The following is a 12,548-nucleotide window of genomic DNA, read 5'->3' as shown; positions in this document are numbered from 1 at the left end:
TAACCATTTTTTGAGAAACACTTAGCTTTGTTCACCTCCTTTCTGTCGTTAAGCAGTGCTGAATTTGTGTTGACAGTTCTGTGAGTGGTGAAGAAGTAGAAGTCAGTCCTGCTCAGCTCCTGAGCATTGTGATTGTCCTCCAAGAAAAGTGCAAGTTTAACATTAAGCTCCTATTGGCTTCAGTCAGATTATTTAAGGGCTTAAAGTTATGACTTACTTAAGTGCTAAAATGTGTCTCAAGCACTTTGCGCTTCCTAGGACTGAGACCACTGTTTAAATGCAGGTGGGCAAAGAAACCAGTGGCTAATGGCAATTGTTTCCTGCAGAAATTCATTTATGGACCAACTCTGACTTTCTTTTTATTTGTTTCCCTAGGTGCCACTACTGCAAATCGTCGTGTCATGTGTCTTCCCTGCGCATACCTTATGCCTGTAAACTTTTATTCCAAGAACTGCAGTCAATGAACATCATACCTAGGCTAAAACTAGCTAAGTACAATGAATGAACAAGATGAAAAAGATAGAAAAACATACCTTAAGAATTGAAATCCAGCATATACAACTGGGAGGTTTTTTGGTGAACGGGAATAACTCTAAAACCTGAGTGGGTAGAAGGGAGGTGCAAGACAGTAAGAAATCTTTCTTACGTATCCTCCCCATTTTTAAATTGACATGAAAGAGTCTGTCAGCAAAATACGCTAGGAGCAGTTCCAAAAGCCTTGATTAGTCGTGAACAGGACATGTGGGAATTGTGGAATAAGACCATGATCCAGCAAAGCATTTGGATTACTTCAGACAATCCCATGCTTGCTTTTGAAAAGTTCTTTGCTGGACTAGGGCTCAAGCTGAGCTAAATACACATCTTATTCATAGAGGTTAAAAATGTTTTCCAGACCAGTGTAATATGAAAGATTAATAAATGTTTTAAATAATACTGGGTGAATATGTTGATAGTTGTGTGAGGATGGTAAAGTCTTGTAATGTCTAAACCATTTTCCTCTTCCTATAGCGTTTTGTTAAAGCGTTGAAATTTTCTTAAGTAGTGTCAAGCTTAGAGAAATTAAACTGCTTTCTCAAGAACTTGATATCAGACATTTTGAGTGAAATTTCAATGTGCAGGTGCATTTCTGTGCAAGCAGTGGTGTGATTGTGCAGGTAATCTGCTTTCAGCTGAATGTTCTCAGTTTGCATGAAGTTCAAGGGAGGAGGTGACTGCACACATAGCAAGTGCATACTACAGCTTACAGATACCCATTCAGTTTCTACTGAGTGTAGTAGATTTGATAATACACTGGCTCAAAGCCCTGAAAAGATGGGTTGCAAACACTAGTAATGATGTATGCTGTCATAGGACTGTAGAACTTTTTTAATATATGGGCATAACTACTTTTTAGGAACAAAACTAAGCATACAAAGAACAAGAAATCCTTCACTGACAGTGAAGCAGGTTTGAATGACCTGAAAGGATTTAGAAAGGGAACAGCTGAATTTTTTCATGAGATCTAAGGCCTAGAACTAAAGCAGTGGATGAACTAAGAGTAGCTTAGTACCCTAAACTCACTTGAGCCCTTACTCAGCAAAGCATGCTGTTAACTCTTTAAGCAAAGGAGTAGTCCCACTGAAGTCCACATGAGGTCTGTGCATGTCCATGTGCTTCAGTGCAAAGCAGCACTCTGGATCAGTGAGGATACAGAACACTGCCTATCATGTGAAAGTCCTGAGTTGCTCTTTGTCTCCTCATATGGCTGAATTGTGCGTGCTGATCCTGCTGATCCTGACACTGTTCATGCAGTCATGTTGCTGCTGTTCTCTTAGCTGCTTAAGGAGCACAGACGAGCATCAGCCTGAGTAGGCTTGCTTTTTAACCTTCCACCAAAATGCTTGAAATAGGAGTTTTGTGTTTTGGCTTAAAAGTCAAGTCTGAAGAAATAGATTCTACTTTTCTTCACTTTTTTCCTTTTTTTTTTTTTCCTTTTTATTTGTAATTGTACTAATGACGACACAGATGTCAACACAGCACATTTGGATTGGAAAAGCTCTTGAAGCACTTCTACCAGAATCTGAATAGCTCGGGGTTATTTACAAAGAGTTATAAAAGAGTGACTGCTTCGAACTGGAGGAAGAGGTTAACCAAAAGCCCCAACCAAATGAACAATCTGTGCTTTGGTGCCTGAGATGGCCCAGCTGCCGCTCGGGAGCACCAGCAGAGGGAGTGAGCCTCTAAGGCTACGTGCTGGCCTGCACCAGGGAAACCTCGCTGAGGATTCTTGCTTGCTAGTTCTCTCTTAAGTGGTCTCCCACGTTGGGTGGCTGGAGCTACAGGACATGAAAGACTGTGCAGTGTGAACAATTACACCTGTGAAAATTTAAGCAGATACAGCAGAGATAGAGGAGGAGCAAAGGAGTGTGCTCATGAGCAACCCCATTGAGAGAACAGGTCTGTGTGTGGACTTGAGGGGGAACCTTGCAGCTGGCTTACCTCAAGCCAGTGAAAGCATGGGAATGAATGGTTTTGTGAGGCTGAAGGAAATCCTCTGTAATAGCTGAAGTTTAGGAAGAAAGGGGCAACTTTAAGAATGATGGATCCAGTAGAACGTAGAAATGAGACATGTCTGGCAGTAAGTTGGGGTCACCCACTATCAACTAATCTTATAATAACTACCTCAGTTCGATTTACACATCACTGCTGCCTAACCTAAGCCTGTACATACACAGGAGGCTTATCTGAGTGCAAATTTGAGTTGAAACTCTGATTTTCAAGTTTTATATTTCTCTAAGAGGCTGCCTAAGTTCCCTCATAATAGACACCTGCAAATAATCTCTTGGCAGTGGAATAAGCATTACAAAACCAGCAGCAGAAACGGAACAAACCACTATGGATTCCTAGAATATGGTTGGTCAAAGTGGCAATTGAAGGAAGGAATCTTACTGCAGTCAGGAAAAATTACATTGCGTGGACCGATGAGGTAAAATGCATTCTCAGAACCTCAGAGCTGTCACACTACTTTCCTCTGGTGAGCCTCATCTTTGCAGCCCTTTGAATTATCTTCCCAGACAATCTCCCCTCCCCCCCTTTTTATACCATGAATGCCTTCACAAAGAGGTCTTATGTCAGCTCGCGGCTGTACGGCCGTAGCTACACTTGCCCAAATCAACCCTGCCATGACTCTGTCTAACTGCTGAATTACACACAATATTCTGAACAACACTTGACAAAATCTGAAGGCTCTAGCATAAGGAGCTGTGGCTAGAAAACTACCATGAAGTTTTAATTCCATTGCAACTTCTTTAATCCCTGTATATAGTGTCCAGGACAAGCTTTCCAGAAATGCTGTTCAGCATGAAGGCCATGAGCATTAGTCCCAGCTGAAATGCTGAATACAGTCCACTTTCTGCTACGAGCTAGAGGTGTGTGCTGCGATAGAAAAGACACCTAACTCCATATGACATGTTTAAGTTGCCATTTACTTTGCAGATAAAGGATTCGAAGCTGTGTACCCTGTTGAATACTGTACATGTCCAGCCCTACTGTTTGGCTGTGAGAAACAGAATGAAGCTGAGGCTGGGCTGCAGGATGCAGTGGGGCAGAGCAAAGTACAGGGCTTTTGGCCTGTTCTGGAACTGTGAGCAAGGTAGGTCATTTGTTTAGGGTTCAGGAAAACAGCTTCACTTCAAATCATTTACGTAACCCTTACTAGTTTTTTACTTTTTTTTTCTTTAAGGTAAATGTATCTAAACATAGAAACTAGAAAAACAAACTATAAAGAAAAATGAAACCAGACTGGCCAATTTTGGCTTTCAAAGAGGATATATTATGAAATTTGGGCATACTGAGATGTAATAATTTTAAGGTGTGAAAAGTAAAGAGCTCCCACTAAGCATAATTGGTTTCGTTTGCAATGTCCATATCTTCATTACAAAGAAGCTTCAGTGTGCAGCAAAGAGAGCTTTTAATTCTTTGGACTTCTGACTTGTTGCTTAAACAGGGAGGAAAACCAAGGAAAAATACAGACCCATGATGATGAGAAATCACTGTCTTTTCTCATGTTTTTTAATGGTAAATAGAAAAATATCTGTGGTTTATAGCAAAATGGGAGTACATCATAATTAAATGCCTATGAAGACTGGAGGATATTTCATTGGTTTGTGATAACAATGTAATGAATAGTGCTGTGTGTCTGAAAGTGGATTTGGAAGCCCTGCTCAGACCACACCTGTAAAGCCTGATGGCAAGAATAGCTGGCATCACACAGCTGTAAAACCAAACTAGAGGGGCTGAAAATGTATCTGTACTTTCTCTGCCTTGAGGCTCCTGAGGACAAGGATGGCCCTAATGTGATGGAGCACAAGCCTTGAAACAACCTGCCTGGCTTGCAGCCCTCCCCCGTGACCCACAGAACCCTCCTCATCCGTGTCCCAGCACAGGCACCTCTGGAGCTGTGGCACTGAGCTGGCTGAACGCTGCTGAGAGCCCCCTCCAGCCAGGCCTCTCCTCCCATTGGAGCTGAGGATTGTTTTACAGCCCATTGCCATTTCAGCAGGGCCACGGGGCACTTGATGAATTCCCGCCTCTGAAGAGGACGTGACTTGCCCAGGGCCACAGAAAGACTGTGCCAGAACTGGGATCAGGGCTCCACGGTCCCCAGGTGCCAGACACGTGCTTGCCTTAAAACTGAGCACTTCATCAAACCGTAAAATCCAGCCAGATGGTGACTCTTTGCTATTATCTGGATCAGTGCTGGGAGGCTTAACGTGTGCAAGGCACGGTGAGGATGCGGATTCCAGTTTCTGTGTCTAAGGCTCAGAAGCCCGGAAAATGGATCCATTATTTAGACCTAAATCGTGCTAGAAACTTGAACATATTTGAACACAAGTTCTGACTTCAGTCCATTCTCCTCATGAAGTGTTTCCATCTCAGCATGGACCCACCAGTTTCAGTGGGTGAGCTCTTTCTCTGGAAAGTTCTTTCAGTGAAGTTCTTTCTTTGGGAAGGAGTAGAGAAGTGCAGGAGTAAGGACAACTGCTTTGTTGGTCTTACTCTGTCCTGGATATGTGGCCCCAGTCAGACTCTGTGCTTTCAGGTAGCAAAGACTGCATGAATTCAGTTTTGCGTCTCAGCAGTTATTGAAGAACTCACTGTGTGAGTCTAGGAGGCAAAATACACCCTCCTTGCCTTCCATACTTATGAAAATACATCCCAGAACACGAGAACAGTTAAACGCTCCAAACCAAGGTCAGAGCCAATACAGAGAATTTTTAAAGATCCAGTTTTTAAAAAGCAGTTTATATGGCTTTATTCCTGTCTCAAAATCAACAGCAAAGATTTTGTGGTACACCCAGCAAATGGACTTAGGTCTTTGTTCCATCTTCAAAAAAATCCTTCCAAGCACATGAGCTGCCCATTGCTCTTTACATCTCACTGCTAGGGGAAAAAAGAAAAAAAAAACAACAGCTATATATTTCTCCTAATTGCAGTTACCCCTTTACTTGTTTATGTCCTGGGGCAGGTACCTCTAAGGTGGTTCCAGTGACCACGTATTTTTTCCAATAACTTGGTTGTGCATGTCGTTGTCCCCTCCTCCCAGTCAGTATATAAGCAGAATGTTAGTTCCAAATCAAAAGCAATTCCCTGCTGGTAACTGCAGCAGAGCCTTTGTCTTTCGCTAGCATGAGTTTTGGGGAGCTACTGTGACCTATGCATATGCTTTACCATTCCAGACGGTGCATGGTAGTTATTGTCTACTCGACAATAAAACATTATAAACAGAAAATTAACTCAAAAACTAAGAAAGGAATCGGTGTGCTAAATAGCAAAGTTCTAATTTCTTGCTAAAATTGTGTTCTAATAATGGAAACAGTTTTCCCTTGAACTCCTAGTGAATTGCAAACAAACTGCATTCAGGCCTCCCCCTGCCAGTCAGAGGCAGGCACTGAAGGTAATTCTCCGTGCTCCAGGCGGATCAAAAGAAGCTTATTATCAGTCTATCATCTAAAAGGATATGACAGCTTCACATCCAGTTGTTCGGCAGCTGAGATGCAGTCTGGAATGGATCTTTTCTGTGTCTGTTGTCTGTAACAGCTTTTAGGGCTGACTCTTCTTCCAATACACAGTACAAATCCTCTGGTAACTGGTACCAGCCACACACAACAAAAGCCTGCTAAATCTGGTGCGAGCTCGGAAATCGATGACTGCTTGCCCTTTTCTCATACTCAAGTCAGCAAGTGTCTCCCAGACTGAGCATTCTGGGCAGCAGCCCTTGGGACAGGAGTTCTCGACTCCCCTGGATATTGATACTACCCAGAAGAGTGAATTCCCTCCCTCCATGCGGACTGACCAGTGTGAACAAGATATTTCCACTGATTCATTTTGGCGACACTGGCACTGCACTGCTTCATAAACCTGAGAAAACTCGGGCTGGGCAAAGTTCCTTTCACAAGCATTAATAAGAGGAGATCATTTAAGACTGACCTTTGCTCATCTTCAACAAAACTTGGCTTCAGACATGTCTACAGTTACAGCAAGCCAGCCACAATTCAAGTTACTTTTCTTTCAAGCTAAAAGGAAGGTGCCCCCTGCCCAGTGCATGTGCAATCCATCATTTGCATGCGTCTGCTCTTCTGCTGCTTTTCTCCCACATACCTGCGTATGTGCCTGCCTTAGCCACTTTCGTGTGGTGCTTGTATCAGTTAAAGCCTTTTGAAGGAATCGGTGCACGTGTTTACATAGGCAGCCTTTTGATGTTCCTCTTCCAGTTCCTGCATCTGTCAGCATCATGTTCCCCAAGCACATACACAGAGTTGATTCCAGAAGTCATCTGTCAGCTTACTCCGTATCCTGTCCTTCACCTATATGAATAGCTTCCTCAGGGGTGTTAATATATGTAAAATAAAGTTAACATTTCCTGTTCTGGTAATAAAGATGAGTAAGTGGGAAAGAGAAGCCAACACAGAAACAAGATCCTTCTCTGTTTCTTCCACGGGATTTGCCCAGTAGATGAAGATAGCAGAAACAGAGGAACAGGGCTGGGAAGGAGGATGGACAGAAGCATGGGTTCATACTGAGAGGAGGCTGCTGGCGCGGGCAAGAAAATATGGAAGCTTTCACAGACCACAACCACTGCTAAAATAATGAAGTGTCACTGTGTGTTTGGCTGTTGCCAGCAATCTTACAGCCTGTGCAGAGATACATTGGATCCAGAGGGATCCCCTGAGTCACTGAAGTCAGATCCCTGGTATTGCAGAGAACCATTTTACGTGACTCCTTTCACAAGCAATTCATATCCGTTCCAAAAATTAATGCAGGCTCTCGTCCCTGATAGTCTATGGGAAAACTTCTGTAGAACTTCAGCCTAAAGTTGCCTTTAAATAGAATTAGCTAAATTAATAGATAACAGTTTATACTTTTTTGTTCCTGTGCCAGTAGTTTTCTTTTGTTGAAAATGCTTTTCTTGGGTTTTTCCCACAAAATATTTGTTACAGTTTCATACAGGTATTCAGAGTCTAGTACCAGAATAAGAGGCTTTTTTTGGCAAAAAAAGTTTGTGTGGTTACAGCCTACTGACACAGTCAGCTGCAGAGTGGTAGACGAGAAACTTGCTTTTCTGAAAGATCTCAAATTATGTAGGTGATAAATTGATATGAACTGTCATACTTCCACTCTGCTCTGCTTTGCTAAACCATCAAAAGAAACTCACTATCAGTTGGTCACCTAAAAGGGTATGTCAGCTTTGCCTCCAGTTGTTCAGCAACCTGTAATGTGTTTTCTGTTCCCTTGATGACCCTGCTCTTACCTCCGTGCACCAGGACAAGTTTGTATTCTTCTCAGAGTCCCTCTCCACTAAAAATACATCATCTGATGCAGTGTAGGGTTAGTGTCTGTATATTTTATGGCTTGTAGATGATCTATGTAGGCAAGAACTTGGAGTGAAAATTCCCAGTTGTGTACTTTTTGCATCCTTGCTGAGACCTGCCCGTTGTATCAAATCGAATCCTGCAGCATATATGTTAAAAACAAACAAACAAACAAACAAACTGGTGACTTGCAATGCTTCCATCTGAAAACCACCAGCCTGCAGCACAGGAGATGCTCCATGCTTTCAGAAGAATCAAGCATGTGATTCTTTTTAAACAGGTAAGCAAAGTCCAAACAAGAAACAATAATGGAGATATGGAAGTGCACCGAGGTGATCTGAGACACTGAGGGGGGATTAGGTAAGCAGGAAGGCAACATCATCGACATATTCCACAAGAATGTGGGGACAGGAACTAACCAGGAAAGGCAGGGGGTAAACACATTGCAACAGTACCTCTGGTCTAACAGAAGTGCTACTGCCCACACATCATCCTCTATAGCAAACATGGCAAAGAACAGCCCAAGCCTCTAGATATCCAGGCGGCACTAAATCCCACCCTTCTCATCACCCCCAGAAAGAACATAACCCTGTGTTCACAAATCCTGTGTTTTTATTTTGCTCATCCCTGGAACGTCAACAACACGGGAGCAGCTCTCTGAAGGTTTACACCGGTGAAGGCCGAATTTTCACACGCAGGTGTTCCACGCTCCCAGTAGCCAGGCCACTCCCTGCCGCTGCCCTCCTGCAGCGGGAGCGGGCACCTCCCCGTGCCCGGGAGCGATGGCGAGTGCCCTCGGGCTCCTGCCGGCCCAGGGCTGGGAGCCTCAGTCCCCGGGGCTGCCGAGGGCTGTGACCACCCCTTGGAAGCCTTGCAGGCACCAGGTAACTCCCCGCGTACCGGCAGCGTCTCCTGGTTTTTAAAGCTAACGCTAGTTTCAAAACTCCTCCGAGACGAGCCCTGCTCAAAGATAAAAATATCCCTCACGTTTTCGTGGGGCTTCTGCCTCCCCACAGGCCCCTCACCCACGGGCTTCCCTCGGGCTCCTCTCAGGGCTTGCACCATCCACGGTAAAGCCTTGGGAGAAAGAGAAAAGGGGATAAACCATAAAAAGGTGGGGAAATGTCCCTGTTTTGGCGGTGGCAATCAAAAATATCCTCACCCACACCGTAAGGCCCACAGGGCGTTTAGCGGTGGGGCTGAGCGTGTCCCCCTCGCTGTGCGAGCGGGATGCCGGTCCCGATGCCGGCGGGTGTGAGGGAGGCGAGCGGGTCAGGGCCCCGCGGGGGCGGCAGCAGGTGGCCGAGAAGCCCCGAGGAGGCCGGGGCGGGGGCGATGGGACCTGGCGGAGAAGGCCGGAGCAGCAGCAGGAGCCGCGGGCCGCGCCGTCGAGGGGAGGCGGCGGCACAGGGCCCGTCGTGCCTGTCCCGTCTGGGCCCGGTGCGGTGCCACCTGGGACAAGGCCAGCCCCGGCGGCACAGGGGTGGTGGAGGGAAGGGAGGTATGGAAATCCGCCGTCGAGAAAGCATAGAACCCTTTCTTTGGGTTGGAGTTGGTTTTTGACAGGGAAGGGGGCAGAGGGAGGAGAAGCATCAGCCTCTCCGCGCCTTGCTCCCGCCTCGCCCGACAAATACCCGCGGCGGGCAAAGCCGGCCGGCCACCCCTCCGCCACCGCGAGAGCTTCTCCGCCGACCCTGGACTCGGTTTTTGCACTGTGTCTCTCCGGTATTATTTTTACCGGCTTCCTCTCCGTGCACACTGGGCTCCCCGCGCCAAAGCTCAGCCAGGGGGTGCGCACCGGCGGCCCCCCGCTGCCCGCCCGCCTGCCTCGCCGGGGCCGAGGTGCCCCGCGTTTCCCCCGCCGCCGGCCCGCCTGGGGATGAGAAGGCACTGCGGAGCGCCAGGCTTCCCCTTTAACAACCTCGCCGCTTGTTTTGCTGTGTGGGGTTGGTGGTTTTGTTGTTTTTCTTTTTTTTTTTTTCCCCGAAGGGGAGAGGGAAGGGGGGTAGTCTGGGTGTAGGGAGGGGAGAGGGGGAGAAGAGTGGAAAACGTTGGCTCTGTCCATGGTCAAAGTAATTCAGCTATAATCCCCCTTTCTCTTCCTCTCCTGGAGCTCTATTCATATTCTAATCACAGCTTTTCCTTCCCTAAACCAGCCACTTTTATCAGAGCCCTAGCTTTGCACTTTTACTTCCACTTCCAGCACATACAACCGCATGCAGAATAAGCAACTTTTTTCAGCCTCTGTCCTGCCTGCCTCTCCCCCCTCAATCCTCTAACCCGAAATGGGATCTTCGCATCCTGGGACTAAAGCTGGGAGGCAACACCAGTTCGAAAACGCACCCGTTCGGTTCTTCATTTCTCTTGGCAGTCGGGATCACCCACCCCCCTGCTTTCCGCCGGGTCCCACGGAAAGCTCTCCGGGCCAGCCGCTCTCCGCTGCCAGACAAGCCGGTGGCAGGCGGCCCCCACCCAGTCTTGCCCTCGCTCCCCGAGGCCCGGGGAACGCATGGGAGTCCCTGCCGCAGGACTGCAGCGCCAGCATCACTTGCCGAGACACTGGCTGCTTCCCTCTCCCCTCACACCCCCCTTTCCTACCCACACACATCGTCCTTTTTAAATTTTTATTATTCTACAATAAACTAAGCTTACAAGATACTTGGGAAGCTATGCAGCTTCCAATGCCATGTGCCCGCTAAGGATCCCAACTCAGAGCCCATCGGGAGGAGGAGAATGAGGAGGAGGAGGGGAGCTCGGCCGCGCTGCACGCACACTCGGCAGCCCCAAAGAACACAACCCCAAACCTACTGCCCGTTTGAAGATCTAAGCCAATTTTGATCTCGGGCTGTAATGAGCCAAGGACCTTGGGTGGGGGCTGGGGGAGGGAAGGGAGGAGTGGAAAGACCGCTGGAACTTTAAATAAGAAAAACGTTTCTAATGCTCTAATAGAAGAGGGAAGTCGAAGTGTTGGGATTGCGTAGATCTAAGGCCCCCCTTTTTGGAGGAAAGCTTTTCTTATTCAAAACAGCATCACAATGGGCTTCACATTGAGCCTTGCCACATCCCCATCTGAGTAGCAGCCATTCATCAGGCTGGCTGGCCTATCAATGACATTTCTCCCATCAGGGCTTCTATAAAATGATGCTTTTTCCCATGAAACATCCGCAAACATTTTGACGGGTCTGGCTTTGCCCTGCTGGATTACGGAGTGTCCCTCTCTCCCGCTCTACACCCCCCTCCCCAACTATCTGCCTCTGCCCTCCCTCCCCACCCCCTCGCCGCCACCCTGCTCCCTCTCCCCCGCGCATCTCTGAGATAGGGGCTCTCCACACCCCGGGACCTTGGGGCTCCCGTCCCGTCCATGGGAAGAGCATGCATTGCGGGTTGCTGGAGGAACCCGATATGGACTCCACAGGTAAGTCCCCCCCCGCAGGCAGCGGGCTCTTCTCGCCCGTCAGGGAGGACTTTTTAACTTGACCGTGGCGGCGGAGGCAGCGCGGGCGGCAGCGGGAGGAGCTGCCCGCCGCACCGACCTCGCAGGCAAATGAGCCCGGGTGTGTGCGGGGGAGCGAGGTGCGGGGGCCGCGGAGGGGGAGCTCTCGCTCCTGGGCTGGAGGAGCCCTGCGGTTCCACTTGCAGTTACGATGGAGCAGAGGGTGGTTTTTCTTTTTTCTTTTTTTTTTTTTTCTTCTTCATACGCTGCCGGCCGGCAAACTAATTGCCCGTCCTCTTCTACTTTTAGACGCTCGCTTAGGTTTGAGTAGAACCTTTCAGAGGGGAGAGAAAACGAGGTTTATTAAGGAAGATGGTTGGTGGGCTAGGGCAAGCCCAGCACCGAGGTCGTCTTGTCCCGCGGGCAGAGCCGGGACTTGGCCGATTTGGAGAGAAGGCAGTTTGGGGAAGGGCAGGGTGGGTCTCTCTCCCCGCTCCCCCAAACGACGCCCTGGACGATCCGGCAAGCGGACGGGAGAAGGGCGGCTGGAGTCCCACCAGCGAGCGCCGCCAAAGGGGAGAAGCCCCGGCGGGAGGCTACGGGGACGGCCTTAGTGGAGAGGCCGCCGGCCTCGAGGGCCGCAGTCCGCGCCCCGCCATCCGACGGCCGCCTCTGCCGCCCGGCCCGGCCCGGGGACGGCGGCGGGGGACGTGGGGCGGCGGGTGCCGGCTCTGCCCGGGGCAGGGCCCAGGCCTAGGTCTATCCCACGGCGGCTGTCAGCCGGCAGCCTCCCGAAACCGCGGGCCCAGCTCTCCCGCTCCCTGCCGCCGCCCTGCCCGTTCTCCCGCGGTTTCCAGCGGCCGCAAACGCTGCGCTCTGCCCGGGGCGCAGCCCCAGCGCTCCCGCGTGCAGCGGAAGGCAGGCGGCCGCCACGGTAACCTTTGAGATTTTCCTTTATTTTATTAGCACAGGAAAACACTCCCTGGTCCCCTTACTCCATCCCTTCCTCCATTTCTGCCTGCCTGCCTGCCTGCCCTCCCAGGCGTTTCCCAGGCGGACAACTCGCACTTTAGGGACGGCCCCCGCTCTGCCCGCTCCTGATCTGCCCGTCCCCTCCTGCAGCCGCTGCGCCGGCTATGACTGCCGTGCAGGGGGCAAGGTGGCCGGGGAAGTGGAGAGCTGAGCTGTCCCAGCCCCGCAGCCGGATCAGGTCCCCTCTGCCCTTCCCCGACGGCCTCGGTGGGCCGCGTTCCGCCGGTCTTCGG

The 12,548-nt window shown here is 49.2% G+C and overlaps 2 protein-coding genes across 3 annotated transcripts in view; both read left to right on the top strand.

Moving 5' to 3' along the window:
- POLR3B (RNA polymerase III subunit B) overlaps positions 1-933 on the top strand; it is a 75,609-nt gene extending 74,676 nt beyond the window's left edge. For both annotated transcript variants that reach the window (XM_032688977.1, XM_032688978.1), the window contains one exon: positions 376-933. In XM_032688977.1, coding sequence (XP_032544868.1) covers positions 376-505 — 130 coding nt within the window. In that variant the 3' untranslated portion in view covers positions 506-933. The remainder of the gene's footprint in view (positions 1-375) is intronic.
- Positions 934-10,857: 9,924 nt separating this feature from the next.
- Positions 10,858-12,548, top strand: part of RFX4 (regulatory factor X4) — a 91,781-nt gene continuing 90,090 nt past the window's right edge. Inside the window, exon 1 of the mRNA XM_032689512.1 lies at positions 10,858-11,265. Within this exon, the coding sequence (XP_032545403.1) occupies positions 11,223-11,265 (43 nt within the window). The 5' untranslated portion in view covers positions 10,858-11,222. The remainder of the gene's footprint in view (positions 11,266-12,548) is intronic.

Source organism: Chiroxiphia lanceolata, chromosome 5 (assembly GCF_009829145.1).
Source record: "Chiroxiphia lanceolata isolate bChiLan1 chromosome 5, bChiLan1.pri, whole genome shotgun sequence".
In the NCBI taxonomy this organism is placed as follows: domain Eukaryota; kingdom Metazoa; phylum Chordata; class Aves; order Passeriformes; family Pipridae; genus Chiroxiphia; species Chiroxiphia lanceolata.
Note: the sequence above shows the minus strand (reverse complement) of the source record. Positions and strands in the feature narration are given on the sequence as shown.